At 38.2% G+C, this 18667-nt stretch overlaps 1 protein-coding gene across 24 annotated transcripts in view; it reads right to left on the reverse strand.

Annotated features, from left to right (window-relative positions):
• The window catches only part of LOC125231267 (zinc finger protein ZFP2-like), a 45491-nt gene that overhangs the window by 9012 nt on the left and 17812 nt on the right, over positions 1-18667 (reverse strand). For 5 of the 24 annotated variants that reach the window (XM_048136666.1, XM_048136664.1, XM_048136665.1 and 2 more), the window contains exons 4-18: positions 16645-16710; positions 11771-11863; positions 11312-11395; positions 10765-10909; positions 8627-8737; positions 8427-8537; positions 8119-8229; positions 7887-7997; positions 7341-7424; positions 6623-6793; positions 6177-6347; positions 5802-5972; positions 4572-4742; positions 2600-2669; positions 476-637 (exon numbers count right to left, since the gene is read on the reverse strand). In XM_048136666.1, coding sequence (XP_047992623.1) covers positions 476-637; positions 2600-2669; positions 4572-4742; positions 5802-5972; positions 6177-6347; positions 6623-6793; positions 7341-7424; positions 7887-7997; positions 8119-8229; positions 8427-8537; positions 8627-8737; positions 10765-10909; positions 11312-11395; positions 11771-11863; positions 16645-16710 — 1832 coding nt within the window. Of the gene's footprint in view, positions 1-475; positions 638-2599; positions 2670-4571; positions 4743-5801; positions 5973-6176; positions 6348-6622; positions 6794-7340; positions 7425-7886; positions 7998-8118; positions 8230-8426; positions 8538-8626; positions 8738-10764; positions 10910-11311; positions 11396-11770; positions 11864-16644; positions 16711-16992; positions 17001-18667 lie in introns of those variants that run through there. The other 19 variants (XM_048136679.1, XM_048136668.1, XM_048136672.1 and 16 more) reach the window with 19 other exon arrangements.

The raw sequence follows: 18667 nt of genomic DNA on the forward strand, positions 1-18667 counted from the left end.
TGGTCAAGAAAGTACTCAACATACCAAACTCGACCAGGGGAAGAGGAAAGCCGCCTGCCACTTGGTGGAACAACATCAAGAAAGAGATGGACCGGGACAACCTAAGTACTCAGACAACCCAGAAACGAGTTCTCTGGCGCAAGTGTACAGGGAGACCCGACCCCAGATAAACTGGGAACATGGGTAGGACAAAGAAGAAGAATAATCCAGGTCTTTGAGGCTGGATTCTCAATGCTGTTTTAATACAATAATAAGGCTGTTTGAAAAAGTTTTAGCGAAATTAATTCACTGATATTTGCAGCTTGCAATAGAATATTTGTCATCCATTTGCCATTCGATCAGATAATTTGATATAAGTAGACAATTGCACTAAGGAGCCGGCTGAATGCGTTCGGATGTGCGTTAATTGCGACTTGTGAAGGTCGAGCAGCTGTCGCAGTGCGGCTTGTATAGTATACTAGAGATATGTGTGTACCGTATTAGATAGCTGTCCCGCACGAAGGTGCGCCCGCAGACGCTGCACTCGTAGCAGGAGCCGGCCGAGTGCGTGCGGATGTGCAGCGCGAACTGCGACTTGGACGTGAACGTCATGGAGCAGCGGTCGCAGTTCAGCGGCTTGTCGGCCACGTGCGACCATCTGATAAGAAAACGGGTTTATTAGAAAAAAAAAATCATTCCATGCATAAACTTTTTCGTATTAAATTTTTTACAAATAGTTTCTTATGCTCACTCAATCCACACACTTTTGAAAAGCCGAATTTTGATGAAAAACATAAGATCTAGACCGCTATTATATGTGTATAGTTTAGTAAAAGTGAAATGGGAATTTGTAAAATACAAAACGAACCACTAACGTGTCAGGTTTTTTTATAATAAATTTTTGTAAGTGCTCACTCAGTCCACACGTTTTGAGAAAGTTAAAAATGTAAATATCTTACGATTTGTAGCACCTAAGACACTCGAAAGTACTTCAACATTTAGTAAAAATTTTTACTAAATATCCACCATCTAATATTTTATATTCGTTGTCTGGTTTTAAAGATATTCAGACATAACTTTTCTCATACAAATGTATCAAGTAGGGTGACCACACTATGTCGGCTCCTGATTTTCCCCACCTTCCCATTGTCATATTGAGATTGGGGAGTTTCGTTCAATTTTGATAATAGTTTACCGGATTTGTAAATGGGAGCGAGAAAAGAATAACTATTTCTCGCTCCCACTTACAAATCCGGTACGCTCATCTGTTAGCGCGATTAGATTACCAGGTTCTGGTTTCTTACTAGTGAAGTATTATATTCTTTGTTTCTTACCAATTATCATTCATGTCCTTTTTAATGCATGCATGTCGATATGGTTATTATCCTGACGTCGATAAAAATTACACAATACACATCATCACTAGGCCAAGAACATAACCTAAAAACAGTTTGCAGATGGATAATTAATATGGTATTAGTTTAATATTATCAAAATTGAACGAACGAAACTCCCCAATCTCAATATGACAATGGGAAGGTGGGGAAAATCAGGAGCCGACATAGTGTGGTCACCCTACTTGATACATTTGTATGAGAAAAGTTATGTCTGAATATCTTTAAAACCAGACAACGAATATAAAATATTAGATGGTGGATATTTAGTAAAAATTTTTACTAAATGTTGAAGTACTTTCGAGTGTCTTAGGTGCTACAAATCGTAAGATATTTACATTTTTAACTTTCTCAAAACGTGTGGACTGAGTGAGCACTTACAAAAATTTATTATAAAAAAACCTGACACGTTAGTGGTTCGTTTTGTATTTTACAAATTCCCATTTCACTTTTACTAAACTATACACATATAATAGCGGTCTAGATCTTATGTTTTTCATCAAAATTCGGCTTTTCAAAAGTGTGTGGATTGAGTGAGCATAAGAAACTATTTGTAAAAAATTTAATACGTCACTAGGTGATCTAATATTTATAGAGGTAGGTTGGCCTATTTTTTACTAAATGTTAGTATATAAATATTATATGTTAAATGAATATATTCACTGTTTTCGTTGGTAGTTTGTGAGAACTGAGTGAGCACATGTTAATGGCTGTATCTTTTGATTTATCTTTTTACAAATTCAGAGATTCGTTTTACAATTGTTTTAGAACTTTTACTAAATGATCAGCATATTTTTTTTTATTTTCGGAAGGTGCTCACTCAATCCACACACACACAAACTTTTTATATGAAATCTGTTGGATTTTCACTTGTAAAGGACCTTATTGCACTTGAAGCATAAGAAATCTTCTGTGATGGAAAGCCACGTCTTAAGTATAAGGGCTCATATAGACGAAGCGAAGAATTGTATGGATCTATCCATACAATTAACAATTTAGAATGGAAGGATAAACGGTACATTATTTGTAAACATTTGGTTCGTGGACTTCCACAGGTCAACAGTCATTGTGACACTCGCTAGTTAACTGACCAGTTTTGTAAACCTTATACATATCCAATGCAATATCATAAGGGGGTATAATTATCAAAAGACTTAGATTATTTTAATATGGGCCTCAAGTTCCTCAAAAGTGTATTTTTTTAATAAATTAAAAGATGATATTACCTGTGTGCTGTTACGTAGCTCTTGACGGCGAATCGTTTCTGACAAATGTCACAGGCATAAGGCCGTTCCCCTAAAAACATAAAAAACAAATGACCGACAATCGAGAAGTCGAAAATAGGACACTACAGTCTAATAAGCAGACTAATGAAAACTGATCCAGAAAAGATGTAAAAGCAAAAGTGAAAAGCAAAAATGATGTTAGAAAGACGGCAAGATGCAATTAGACAATGATGCATTCTGAAATCAACGAAGCCAGGCAATTATAATAAATAATAATTAGAATGATGATGCAGTGAATGATAGGAGATATTATAACAAGTTGTCGGTGCCACATCATTGGGTCCAGCATGACAAAATGTACCTGTTATCGCAGTTTGCCGTCTTCGTAACTATGCGTGTATGCACTCTTCTATTGCGGTAACGGATTAACACAAAACAACACATTTTTGTGACTGATTTTGTATAAATACTGGCTTTAAGCAACAAGTGACTTTTGTAACAATACGTAACAAGTACAGAGCATATAGCAATAGTGCTTATTATTTTCGCAAATAATTTAGAACAAGGCGCCCGTAAGGGATTGATATTTTCTGAAATGCTCAGTTATCAATACTTAAAACCTATAACTTTAAAAGCTTGTGTGAATATGTTACCGAAACCCGCTTTGTGATATAAGAATGGTGTTTAGAGCATTTTCTACCATTCTGCGATAAATAACATGCCATTTATTGAACTTCAACACACAAAATAATCTCACTCAAGTTAGAAGGCATCAACCTGAACTAACCAAACGAAACTTTATAATGGGCTGTCTGGGCTAGCGTTTGGCGAGTAACATCAAACCCAATGGCAAATTCCCATCAGCCGGTGATTCAATTTCAAAAATTGAATTAGTGTAAGGTTTTTGCAACAATTATGGAATAGTTCTCTCACTAGCTGTTGGGGACAGCATACAAGGTTGCTTCTCTACATATGTAATACATCATTATCAATTGTATATATATGTATATCATTTATTAATTTCGAAAGCATCGGTTCGCGTTCGCGAATTCGGTTAGCGTTTCTTACAGATATCGCAATCAAACGGTTTTTCATTCTTGTGAGTCAAAATACAACTCGTAGATGAACGCAGCTCGTACTTCATGCACTGATGTAGATTATTTGCTTAAATTGCATGCAAAAGAGCCGGTTTCGGGTCTAATAATTATAGAGAAGCGACCTATGACCTAAAGACTTTAAATATAATTAATTGTACGATTAAATTATACCGACCAAACAAAACATCGTGTCATAATAGTTAGTCGATCTCGAAGGCACCCAGAACTAAAGTCGCCTACAGAATCAAGCAAACTAAATTGACAGGTCATTATGCACAAATGTTGCAACATTTCGACCAGTGCTGTTCATGTCTGATGTCTATAGTTTCAAAAAGGTTGAATTAGGAAATATCGATAAATTTTCCGCGAGTGGCGCTACCTTTGTGCGGTTACTTGTAAAAAAAAAGACGTTTATTCAAAAGTTTGAACACTTCTACATTATAAGTACACAGGCACTTACCTACAGACTAATTTAAACTAACTTCAAATATATAATAAATTCAATATGTATTGTTTTAATGCAATTTTATGAAATCTTTAGTATTTCGTAAATTATGTAACTTTATAGCAATAAATATTATTATTATTTAACTATTTTATTATTACATGGATTGTAATAGCAACATCTTATTTATCGTTATTATCTTATCGATATATACTTAGAGACTATTTTTTGTGCCATTCCTGCTAGGTAACATTTCACCAGTCAATCAAACGCAGCGTGAATCAATGTCAATTTAGTTCGCCTGATTCTGGAGGCGACCGTACGCCTTTTTTTTATAAATGGAGTTATTCAAGGCCACAGACTAGCCGAAGCGAAGACGTGGCCTATAATGCAGTGAGCTCTCCCAGAAGGTGCTCTTAATGTGTCATACCAGTATGAATTCGCTTGTGAATGTTGAGCGTAGACTTCTGCGTGAAGCGCTTGTAACACACATCGCACTCAAACGGCCTCTCCCCCGTGTGAGTCCGCATGTGAATCTCCAAATACGGCTTGCAAGTGAACGCGGCCGGGCACTCCATGCACTGATACGGTCGACCTTGCACTAACCACCATTAATGTTAACATAGGAATGATAAGATGCACAAAGGGGAGTATAGTAGTTGGCATGCTTTTGAGAGTCTAAAAATAGATGGCGCTGCAAGCTACAATCAATCTCTGGCAAAGAATGAAATTAGTAGAGGCTTATTTTCAAAGTATATTTTGATGCCTCAGTGCTTTTACTGACTTTTTGATACGGGATTGAAATTTTTAGAACGTCACTTGACATGCAATTTTCAAACATATTATTTCTGATGGCGCCATCGAAACGAGCATAAAATTTTCGTGATAATTTCCGAGGTAAGTTTTTTCTTAGACTTTATATGCCAACTTTTTTACTCGTTACCAAAAATTAAGCCTTACTCCGCCATAATATAATTATGTCAGGTGAGCTGTCAAAACACACCTCTACAATATATACCTCCACTTTGTGCGTTTTATTTTCCTATAGTTGTAATATTAGATTAGCGCCCGAATGTTTTACATTAGACACACCTTGACATGTTTAGGGTTAAGTATGTGGCACCGACAATTTCAATTCATAATTTAGAAGGTAAATAGAATGTGATGATTTGTAGAATGATTCAATGAATAGAGAAGCCAGATAAAGATCACGTTGTCTAAGTGGCGCGAATAGAATTTATATTTTATTATGTTTACACCTGCAAGGCTACAAAAATATCATACGTGTACACACCAGTGTAAAAATACTATGATTTTGCGTGTAATATAAAATACCTACGAGTAATTATTTAAATATTGTAGTGAATTATACAAACAATTGATAGCGTTCACGACGTTTATTTGTATGATACGACATTGAAATAAGTAGAAGACGCATGTTTAGAATCATCAATTTAAAAGTAGGTACCTACCTGAACAAAAACAATTCAAATATATCCTTCGTCGCTTTTAATATTGCTATCATATTTAATATTGTCTGCGTCCTAACTTAGCCTAGTGAATTACAATTCGTGCCACTAAGATAACGGAATTAAATACATTTAAGTTAAATGTAAATATTAAAAGTATGAAATAACCATAAGAATGGAACCGGACATACCTGTGTGCGTTCGTTTATGTATATTGAGTGTGGACTTTTGCGCGAATCTCTTCAGACAAACATCGCACTGATAAGGCCTTTCGCCTGTGTGCGTGCGATTATGGATCTCCAGGTACTGCTTGCAAGTGAAGGCGGCCGGGCATTGTAGGCACTGGAAAGGCCGGCCCTGAACTGCAAATTTAAAACACGGTTAGTGGAAATTTCACACGAAAGCCTACTATCCCCCTTAAGTAACCCACATCGTTCATTCATCCCTAAGTAGAACCTGCTCCTGGCACTAACAGTATATGGTCGATAATGATAAATATGGAGACTATCGTGTACAAAAGCAGTCCCAGGAGCAGGCCCTATTCCTACGCCAGTATGTGTATGTACCTGAGTGGGTCCGCTTGTGGATGTTGAGGCTGGACTTCTGCGTGAAGCGCTTGAGGCAGATGTCGCACTGATAGGGCCGCTCGCCGGTGTGCGTGCGCGTGTGAATCTCCAGGTACTGCTTGCAGGTGAAGGCCGCGGGACACGACAGGCACTGGAACGGTCTGCCCTGGACTGGTGCCCAACATAGATATTATAGCAGCGGCCAGGCGGCAAGGACGCTAGGCGCCCTCGCGCTACGGAGATCGCGGCGCCGGCGCGGACTGGTCGCCGCTCGCCGCTAACTCCGCTCCAAATCTTTACTAGCCGCGAGACACGTTATAGGTATTCGGTAACACACAAGCACGACAAATAATATAAGAGAGATTTGGAGGAGAGGCAGAGTGTGAGTGGAGAGAGATATTGGGCGGGCGGAGGGCCAGTCCGGCCCGGCTGCCGGCTGTACCCACCTGTGTGCGTCCTCTTATGTATATTGAGGCTGGACTTCTGCGTGAAGCGCTTGAGACAGGCGTCGCACTGATAGGGCCGCTCGCCTGTGTGCGTGCGCAAGTGAATGTCCAGGTAGGGGCGGCGGGCGAAGGCCGCCGGGCAAAGCCCGCACGTGTAAGGGCGCCCTTGCACTGCGCCCAGTGCACACACAAAAGCGAGTAACGCACGTCGCCGACGCCAGGCCGAAGCCGCGCGAGCCGATCCCCGCCCAATCTGTCGCTGCCGGGTGCCGGCGGCGACTCTTTGCCCCAATTTTGAACCCCTTTTGGACACGGTATAAATACCGACGCGCGTGTGCGTCATTGCGGCGATTGCATTACCGCTTTTGTGAAAGAATTAATATTCATGAAGAAATGATGAAATACAAAAAATGATATCTCTAAAATCACCGATATGCATTTATAATGAGAGCTGATGACCGGCATTAATAAAACATGATAGGAGGAAATGAATGGTGAGTGCAGAAGAACGTAAAGCGCGCGGCGAGGAGGTTAACGATGTCGAGATGTTAGTCGAAAGCAACGAGTTCGGAAGCTTGAGTAGGAACGTAAAACAACGGGTTAGGCGGGCAACGGAAAAATAAGAACGAAGCATGATTCTAGATGCTTAATTTTGAGATGGATGAACTCTTCTCTGATCGAGCTATCGCGTTAAGGTATATGTATGTGGGCTACTAACCCGTATGTATTTTTTCGTGCAAATTGAGCGCGCACTTCTGCGTGAAGGACTTGAGGCAGACGGTGCACTGGAACGGACGCTCCCCTGCGGACCGACGCGACGCGGGACGCGGGGGGACAGAGAAACAAAACAAAACCACGATGGACAAATAATACCGCCATAGTAGGCCGCGGTCGGCTCTTTACTATGCTCTGCACTACCATGAGGGAATTATAAAGCACTTTATTTGTCCATCAGACATCTCTCTCTCCTACTTTTAACTTAACCAAAATCCTCACAACGTACACATGCTTTACTTATTACCGTTTGTGAATAGTTTTTGAGCGTGTGTCACCTAGTTACGTTTTGAGGATTACTAAAAGACGTTTTTTTAATTAACCCCGATTCTAACGAACAAAAACTTAGGATAACTGGGCAGCCCTTAAAAACTATTCACAAAACGTGGGTGTCAAAGCCACAACAGCAAAGTCTGAGTATTCAGAAGCCATTAATGGATTGTGGCTTGGAAACCGAATGCAAATAAAAATGTAATGTCAAGGGACCCACCAGTGTGTATACGCTTATGAGTGCCCAGGCTCGACTTCTGCGTGAACCTCTTGTCGCAAATGTCGCATTGATACGGGCGCACCTTGTTGATCAGCGATTGTATGTGCTCCTCTAGAAATACCAACAAAATACAGCTACAACAACCGTCGACGCACCACAATAAAAGTGCCTGATAACGTGAGCTAATAACAAATGCATTGTCTACTTAAGGATTTTAGGGCAAAATGCCTACCAGTATGTATTTTCCCATGTCGGCCCAGGCTGGACTTCTGAGTGAAGCGCATAAAACAGATGTGGCACTGGTACGGCCGCACTTTCTCTAACAGGGCTCGTCTGTGCTCCTCTATAAGGTATACGGTTTTCGATATAGCAACTCTGTTCCCTCTCAAACAATTAATGTAATGTATATACACCTAGCGCGTTAACAGTCAAGGTTTGCTCATTCACACACATTCAGGGGGAGGTAGGCTACGCGTTAGTAAGACCGATCTGCCTCGAATAGCGACACGCATAAAGTGGCAGGAGGAATAAGGGACCCACCGGTATGAATTTTCCCGTGCCGGCCCAAACTCGATTTCTGCGTGAATCTGAGATAGCAGACGCCGCATTGGTAGGGCCTTTCCTTGGCCAGCAGCGCACGTCTGTGTTCCTCTGAACGAAATCGTACAAGTGAGAATAGTGGCTTTACGGACTAAGGGGCAAGTTACTATGAGCTGGGAGGGTTAAGGAGAAGAACCCACCCGTGTGTATTTTCTTGTGGCGGTTGAGGCTGGAGCTCTGCGTGAACCTGACGCCACAGAGCTCACACTTGTAGGGCCGCTCCTTCACCATCAAGGCGCGCATGTGCTCATCTAGAACCCCAACACACGCGCTCTACACATCTCGAGGACTACCAACTGTCGGACCCCATTTTATAGAGCTTTATAAAACTTACAATTTTCCAAGCCCAGGCCGGCAACTTTGGTGGACAGACTACTTGCCTTTGGATCAGCACGCGTCATCGCATCAGCGTTGTAGGTCTATGCTTGTAAATCTGTAGCTTTATAAAACCTGCCCCGGCGTTGAGAGTCCTCCACCTCCCCCTGTTTGCCTCACAATGCCTTCCTCACGCCCTGATTTATTTGTGTACTCGACACAACTCAAAAACTATTCACAATGTATGTTAAGCATATGTATTGTCAACTAATCCATGATGGAACTGTGTGTCGCACCAGTGTTGTTTTTATTAGGATCTATGACTAAATAATCAGATAGCAATAGATAAGTATCATAATTATTAATATGTAAATAGGTATATGATTGTATCTATCTAAAAGCTCCTTCCAGAGACCGCGGATTAAATTTACTGGAGAACCCGATTTTGTTCAAAAAATAGATTAAAGATCCTCATCATCATCTCATCAATAACGTATACCTTGTACAACTTGGGTATACACAATCCTACTTTTAATATTATAAGTCAAAAAATAAACGTTAAATGTCGATCACATCTTTAGATCCCTTATTAATGAAAAAAATGAGCGAAAGCCCCCTCCAAAATAACTGGATAAGAGCGCAAATCATTTCATATTGCTCCGTCATTTTGAAACGGACCTCATACAGTTTTACCATTAGTAAGGGACTTAATAAAAAGTACCAATTAGCTCGCGCAAACCTGACATACAAGCAATACAATACAAAATAACTCAATAAACAGTATACTTATGCAAACTTTAAAATAATATCGGTAATAATCACAAAGAACGTCGCAATTCCAAAAACTTTAGCCAATATTTCAAAAATAAATAGTAAAAAGACAATACATATAAAATATCCAATACATCAGGGCGTCAAAACAGGACAATAAGCAAATGTACTATAGGACTTGGCCAATACGAAAAGATTTAAAAGAAATTTCAAACTGAAAAATATTGAATTTCAGTCGCGGAAACAGGAGGAGGTTTACTTGAGTGAAAATATAAAAATTCAATATGTGACTCATAGATATTTGTTTTGGAACAATCCCCTCATGGTACAATCAACAAGGGAGCTACTTTCACTCTACTGTAATGTAACTTCCATATAAAGAGGTATTGTTCCCTAAAACCTCCCTCCGAAAACGTCTTTTTAAATGCAACTTGTGTCTTTACACAAACAAATTTAAAACCTACTCAATATAACTCTTGCCTCTCATACCAATAAATTCTCACATCAATATGGGTAGTTTTGGAAAAATAAATCAAGAAATAATATGGAAATTACATTAAAATTAGACATCGGCAAGATGGTACATGAATAACAATTTCTGTTATGTAAGCCATTCATGTAGCATTCTCTCGTCAATCATTACAGCAACAAAGAACAGAGATAACAAGACAATTAGTATTTATTAAAATAAAATTATAGCAAATCTGTTCAATGTGAAGAAAAACATGCTTCATTTGTTCAATAGTGTACTTTTTGCGATGCTACCAGCTACAACCATAGCACGCTAATGTTTATCATCGACGATATATACATTTGTGTCTTTCTAGTAAGTGATATCATGATATGTGGCACTCTACCGTCAAACAATTTACCAAAAAAAATTGCTATGAAGTCACCAAGTCAAGACTTTAATTTGAGCCCTCTACACGAGAAATGGACTGGCAAGAAAAAATAAATTGTAATTTTCCGTTCTTAGGCAGCCACGATCAAACTAAAAATTATACCAAACGTCGACGATAAAAACCTGCGTGCTGGCAGCATGGCATAAAGTACGAGTTCAAGTAGACGCTATTTTCACTCAAAAGCGTAACGTGAGAATATTGTCTACTTAAACACGCGTCGAAACGCGCAGTTCAAGTAGACGCTATTTTCACTCTAAAGCGAGAATACTGGCTACTTAAACACGACTTACCGGTGTGGACGCGCTTGTGCGTGTTGAGGCTGGACTTCTGGGTGAACCGTTTGAGGCATAGATCGCATTGGAACGGCCTCTCGCCTGTGTGTGTACGCATGTGCACCTCCAGGTACGGTTTGCGGCAGAAAGCTGCGTCGCAAACCTAAGGCGTTCGAAGAGCTAGTCAGAATTGCGTCGCTTAAATTCAAACTCCACTCTATCCTCTTAAAGTAAAGTCGATAGGCCCGCATCGCACGCATGCGTTTTAATTATTTTTATAGAAAATATTTCAAGTGCGTCTCCCGATTGCAATGTAGGTACGAATCGCAATGTCAGTGGACAAAATGTGCTGCGTCTGATGCGTTCGATAGGGACATGTGGACCTTTCGAAATTTACCCCAATACCTTTTCTATTATCTACCAAAATCCTAAAATATATGCTTCAATTGTTGGCTTAAAACAATATATTATAAACCACAAGAAAGTTAGTTTAAATCAGTACAATTACAATCTTAATAAGATTCCAATGAGAAAATGTTCGACTAAAATTAACTAAAAATCTTACCGTGCACTGAAAAGGCTTGTTTCCGGAATGAAGCTTCATATGAACATAATAAGATGAAGCGGACGAGAGTACCTTCCCGCAAACCTGTAAGAGAATAATTCGGTTTACTTACTAAATATCCGGCTTGAAGGACCAAAAACTTTCGTTATTTTTAAGTGGGGATCCGGGATATTTAATTACTTATTTCTAATTCTCACAGTGTAGGGTTTTCTCAGATGTAGCTTTAGCTTTATAAGTAGGTATTCAAGTGTTACTTTTTCGAATGTATCCCTCATTGTGCGATATATTACATTTTATTTCAAGGAAAAGTATCGCGCAGTACTTAGTATCAAAATCGTTCTTATTTTATATCATATTTTGAAGTTATTAAAAAAAGACCCTTACGCAGTCTTGGTATCAAAATCGTTCTTGTTCTGACCCTATGTTGGTAAAGTGTGGTGGAGTACAATTTTTTCTTACCTTACAGGCTTGTGGTTTTGATCGTGGTGTTGTTTGGCCTCCATTTGATACTTCCATTTTTGTTTGAACTGAACCCATATCGACGCCCAAGCCCTATTAATAAAATAAATCTTTAGTTTACATACGAGGTTTTAGTCTGATCATACGCTGAGTCAAGTGTGTGCTACTCTGCGGCGGCGCCACCATAATGTGCGAGGAATTATTATTATATATTTTTCTCGGCAATTTATACCACGAAATTGTCGTAAAGCGAAAGAACATAATAGGTACATAAGATAACCAATTCCCGCCAACTTTTTTTTCAACATGTGATCAGAGTTTCAGACGCTTGGTTTTTTGCCAAGTCAAACATTTTTTAAACGATAAGTAATCGAATCCTATTTTATTTACTTAATTTAATGACAGAAAATACGGAATTCTAATAAATTATAGCAAAACTAAAATAACCTATCAAAGTTTTGTCACCTACACAATTTTATTGCTCAATAAAATTTTGCAATATGTTTTAACTGTTTGTCTCTTGAGACCGATTACCTTAGTCTTAGGCCGGCACGGCAACAGACAGTCTTAAAATTCATAATTTGATAAAGTCATAATCAGTACAAAAATCAGATCGAGTGCACGGAGTTACATATAATTACGCGACTGTCCACACACACTCTTGTTTTTTAAGATTATGAATTTTAAGACTGTCTGTTGCCGGCCTTAGAAGAAAATTGTACCTACTTTATGCTTTAGAATGTAAAATGCGATTTTATGTCGTCTTCGCACTACATAAAGGTGCACTTTTCGAGCATGAGAAGTAAAAACGAATTTTTTTTGTTATACTTATACAGAAATGCCTGCCAACGATACTATATTTATATACTATGATTACTAAAATAATACTCTCTTTAAAAAAAAAATTACATTATGTAAACACTGTCAAACAATTTAAATCTGTCAGTAAATAAGAACAAAGAAAACTATTTGCATCCTTTTCTATAGCAATAGAAAAGGATGCACAATTTTATTGAGCAATAAAATTGTGTAGGTGACAAAACTTTGATAGGTTATTTTATTTTTGCTATAATTTATTAGAATTCCGTATTTTCTGTCATTAAATTAAGTAAATATTGGGTTGGTAAGAAAGTAATGAGCGATCGATTGAATTCCACATAAAATTTTTGAGAGAGTTCTAGAATCTTCTATGGTCGAAAGTATATAAAGGGCGAGTCGCACAGTTTCTCGTCAGTCATTCACTAGCTGTCGCCGAGCTAATATAAGGAAGAAAATGGACGAATTAAAAGTGCATGTAAGGCATTGCTTACTGTATGAATTTCAGTCTGGCCATTCAGCCGCCGAAGCAGTGCGTAATATATGTCAGCGTGTTGCTCCTGAAGTTGTGTCTGAGGCCACGGCGAAACGATGGTTCCAGCGGTTTCGTAGTGGCGACTTTTCATTATCAGATCAACCTAAGTCTGGTCGACCGGTGAAGATTGATGTAGCCAAATTAAAAACCTTAATTGAAGGAGATCCGAGGCTAACGAGTCGTACTCTTGCTACCGAGTTAGGCTGCTCTCATGTCACCATAGAAACACATTTACACGAGTTGGGAAAAAACTACAAATTAATAAACTAGGCTTAATAAACTAGATCATTACGGTATTCGGGGGCTAGCTCTCGAATGGATTAAAAGTTATCTCTCAAACAGATTCCAATGTACTGAAATTAATTATTATTGTTCCAAAAGTAATACTATTGAGACTAGAAGATCTTCGTACAGACCTAATCCAAGAGGCGTGCCTCAGGGAAGTATTCTTGGCCCCCTCTTATTCCTGTTTTATATAAACGATCTCCCACAACAGACGAACAATCAAGTAGTATTATTTGCAGACGATAGTAGTGCTTTGATAAGGTGTACAGGCACAACAAAAGAATATGAACGAGAAGTTAATAATACTCTCGATGACATTATTACTTGGATGACCGACAATTCATTAAGCATTAATCTAACTAAAACTCACTTTGTCCAATTTCATACAAGTCGTAGACCAGGATTGGTAATCAACATATCGCATAAAGCAGACTCAATCACGGAGTCAGAGACAACAAAGTTTTTGGGTCTTATACTCGACAGCAATTGTAATTGGCAATTTCACATTGACGAATTATGCACGAAATTATCCAAGTTTGTGTTCCCGATACGTAGATTGATAAATAATGCATCGGAAAAAGCGGGGCTAATGTCGTATTTTGGTTATGTTCAGTCTACCCTCACATACGGTATAATATTCTGGGGAAATTCTACGGACTGGCTAAAAGTTTTTAAGATGCAGAAACGTTGTATAAGAGCGCTCTGTGGTGCATCCCAGAGAGATTCCTGTAGGCCTCTTTTTACCAAATTTAAGATTTTGCCGATGCCTTGTTTGTACATTAAAGAAGTGGCTATGTTTGTAAAAAAGAACCTTAACCTATATCAAAGGAATGATAGATTCCATCGTAATTTGAGAAATGTGTACAAATTGGTAAATACGCATCAAACCAAGTCAAGTTTTTACAAAAATAGCATTTTCTCCATGTCAATCAAAATTTATAATAATATTCCAGACGTATTTAAGGACCATGACAATACAAAATTTAAGAAAGTGCTTCACGAATGGCTTTTGGATAAAATGTTCTATTCCCCACTTGACTTTTTAAATAATAATGGACAATTATAAATAAATATTTAAGTAATTATTGCACATTTACGATTTGACATAATAATAACAATAACTTTGACATATTCTGAAGTAGGTACCTATTTTTCATATTGTTTGCTTAGCTTTTTGTGACTGTGTAAATATTGTAAATAGTTTTTATTGCATGCTTTGCATGCCCCAAAATATTGTACACCAGAAATGGTAGACTGCGGAAAAGATACGATTATTATTATTTTTGACATCTTTTATATTTTTTACCTGTGGTCTGACAATAAATCATTTCATTTCATTTCATTTCATTTCATTTCATTTCATTTCATTTCATTTCATTTCATTTCATTTCAAATACAGTGTTTGGATACCGCACGAACTTGATAGAGATCAACTAAACCGCCGTGCCGATATCTGCATACAACTTCTGTCTTTTCGCCGCACATTCAACTGGTTGGACCATCTTATCACTGGAGATGAAAAATGGGTCTTATATATAAATCACACACGCAAACGTCAGTGGCTAGCTCCAAACGAAAAAGGAATAGAGGCACCAAAAACAGAGCCTCACCCGAAAAAAGTTATGCTGTCCGTTTGGTGGGATATTCATGGTATTATTCACTGGGAACTCCTACCAAGTGGAATGACTGTTACCGCATCAGTATACTGTAATCAGCTTGAAAATTTAAACCAAAAAATCTGTCAGAATCGTCCACAGCATGCTAAAGTTTTTTTCTTACACGACAACGCTCGCCCACACATTGCAAAAGTGACTCGGCTAAAGCTATTGGAGCTAGGTTGGAAAGTGATACCTCATCCACCGTACTCTCCAGACTTGGCACCTACGGATTACGCATTGTTCAGATCGCTAAGCAATGCCTTGAATGAAAAAAAGTTTGATGATCAAGCCCATCTACGACAGTACATAGCTGAGTTTTTTGAATCTAAACCTAAGATGGAGACAAGTAGTAGATAACGAAGGCCGTTATATTTTTGATAAATGATTAAAATAATAAATTAAATAAAAATTACAATATTGGTTATGATTCGCTCATTACTTTCTTACCAACCCAATAAAATAAAATAGGATTCGATTACTTCCCGTTTAAAAAATGTTTGACTTGGCAAAAAACCAAGCGTCTGAAACTCTGATCACATGTTGAAAAAAAAGTTGGCGGGAATTGGTTATCTTATGTTATGTACCTATTATGTTCTTTCGCTTCACGACAATTTCGTGGTGTAAATTGCCGAGAAAAATATAATTAATTCCTCGCAATCGAAGTGAAAAGCAAAGTGTACAACAGGGGCATAAATTTAATAATAATTATTAAAACCTAGAACGAAACGCGCCGAGCACGGGAGCGAGCGGGAAGGAACATATCTCCCTCTCGCTTACCCGTAGGTACACCTCCTTACATACTAGCTCATACCGTTCAGGCGGAATGCGGAATTACTGAAAGTACATACATTTACTAAGTTATAGTGATTTTTTCAATACGTACATAATAAACAGCATTGGTACATCAATTCCCATGAGAAAAAAGTAGATGAAGTCATTTCTATCTATGAGAACTGAGTGGCGCCGCTGCAGAGTATGCTCCCTGGCGGCGCCACAATAAAAGCCCATAGTCAAGTGCGTACCAAGTAATATCTAGGTCTACAGATTATTCGAATTAACCCCAAAATGAAATAAAAGAATCTGGTGTTCCTAAAATAATTTGTTTCCAGTAATATATTATTGAAATTGGCATGTAATTTTTTTTTAATCCACCCAATGGATAATATGGTCTTCGTTAACATGCAATGGAAATAAGAAAAAAAATCGCGAAATAGGTATTTAGGTATAGGTACTTCTTTGAGGCTTAGGTATTGTATCACCAAAGAGGATCGAGTATTATAGAGAGTTACTGTCAAAGTATTATTGTAATTACAGTGCATAGACTGCCATCTCTCGACACAGGCTTAAAACTTTTGAACCTCAGTTTTGACAGTTTGGCCCATATTATTAGCTTAATATGTGTTAAAATGTCAAGTATAAATATTAGCGCCAGCCGAGCGTTCCCCAAAAGTGTAACGCCATCTAGGCCACCGTACCTTTTTCTTTATAGTTCTGAGGTACGTTTTTTTCTTAGACTTTAACCGTCTATACGGAGTTACATATGTCTTTGGTATTACTTATATGAGTGGAACATAGTTTACCTGAGAGCATTGGCGCCCATCTATATCCATTTCGACGCCTTCATCATCCATTCCTTTAAAGCTTAGCTGCAATAAAAAATATAACACTGACATACACTTCTCTTAAAAATCTTGTAGACATCCAAACAATTATCTGAGTAAAAGTGGGGAAAAATCAGTAGTTACGTTACTTACTACTTACATTATATGTTACGGTTACTACATTACTACTTACATTATATGTTACGGTTATCTCCACTTATCACCATAATATTGACTTTCCAGTAGTGGTAAAAATTAGTAGGACTAATTTAGGATGCTAACTGGGCAAGAACAATAAACAAATGAAAGGGTACTAACACTACTAACCTCACTAACCTCGTTGTCTTGCTGGTGCTGTTTGTCCATCAGATCCTGCTGAAGTTGTACTATTGAACTGTCCTTGGAGTCTTCAGGTTATTGATTCATGTTAATGCTAGAGAGTGCGAGTGACAGTGAACATGGGGGTATGCGGCCAAGAATAAATATCAGGGTTCGAGGATATACATATATCAATGGATATATATCAAGATATACGACGACTGAATAATAGGGAGATGTACAGTCGCCATCAGATATATAAGAGCGCCCGAGGTACTCAAAAATATCTGAACACGCCTCTATTGCCTAGGCGTTAGAGGCGTGTTCAGATATTTTTGAGTACCTCGGGCGCTCTTATATATCTGATGGCGACTGTATATGGTTTAGTTTTTGGATATTGTGTTTCTTAGCTTTTAAGTATTAATTATTGTTAATTGTATTTTGTATTATTGTGTAATTTTGTATATTTAGAATGAGTTAGTATTATAAATTGTAAATTGTATTTAATACCTAATATTATATTGATTAATACACGTTAATCAAACAAACATTAATTAAATATTTTTTGTTATTTTTTCATTTAAACGTATGCATTTGTGACTCAGTGTGTCAGCTAAATAAACGTATTGTGAATGTCAAGATATATATCTGAAATATATCGGATATATATCCAGCTAGGTTCGACGATATATATCAATGAATATATAATATCCGATATATATCTTTTTTTTAATAAATATTTCAATACAAAAATGGTTTTGAAAAATGTCTTCTCTTCTTCTTCCTCGGTTCCTCATGGCTGAGGGTCGCGACCACATGAGGTCGTTATTTTTCGCACCAAAGCTCTCCACTCCGCACGGTCTTCTGCAGTCCTCATAATAGGCGCCTGTGTTAAACCCTGGCAGGCCTTCTTAACGCTGTCCACCCAGCGGGTCGGTGGATGGCCACTTCCCCGTCCTCCATCCACCATGCCAACCATAATGCGTTTTTCTCTGGCCAGGTTTTCCGGCTGCCCCGTCTGGCCACGTGTCCAAAGTAGTACAGGATTCGCTGGAGGCATATACTTGCGCCGTCACAAGGATTTCCAGAGTTAATAATATATATATCTATAAATATAATCCCGGCTCCTGAAAGCGACATAAAAATACATTAGTCTAATGCTCTCAAGACCAGCATGACAAGATAGAAGACAATCTAATAAATTAGCTCACCGCTAAAGGTCAAAGAAATTTCCTAGCGGAGCGCTCCCAATCCCACAGCAGAAGACAGATCATCCCTGTGAATAACCAAGCACATGGTTAGGAACAAACCCACAACGTTTTACGCCATTATGGAGTTGATCAGAACAATTCAGATACTTACTCAATCCGAGGATTATTGCAGGCCTTCTGCTTCCACCGTTTTGACCACCATACGGTATGGTCTTGTGGAGAAAGTGCGTGTGCACCCAAAAGGGTCAAAAAGGAAATGGACCACCCAAGATCATTAACCTATTTGCATATGGAGCAATCAAGGACATAGGGTGACAAACCCAGGAAGACATAATATATCGAATTAATATATTATATTTATTTGAGACTCCATCAGAGTCATGAAAGATTTACTATGATGTACATAGCAAGATTGTCACTCCAGACAGGCCTCTTATTTAGAGTATTAATATTATAGTATTTTGTTATGTATT

The sequence above is a fragment of the Leguminivora glycinivorella genome, chromosome 11, assembly GCF_023078275.1.
Source record: "Leguminivora glycinivorella isolate SPB_JAAS2020 chromosome 11, LegGlyc_1.1, whole genome shotgun sequence".
NCBI classification, from domain to species: Eukaryota; Metazoa; Arthropoda; class Insecta; order Lepidoptera; family Tortricidae; genus Leguminivora; species Leguminivora glycinivorella.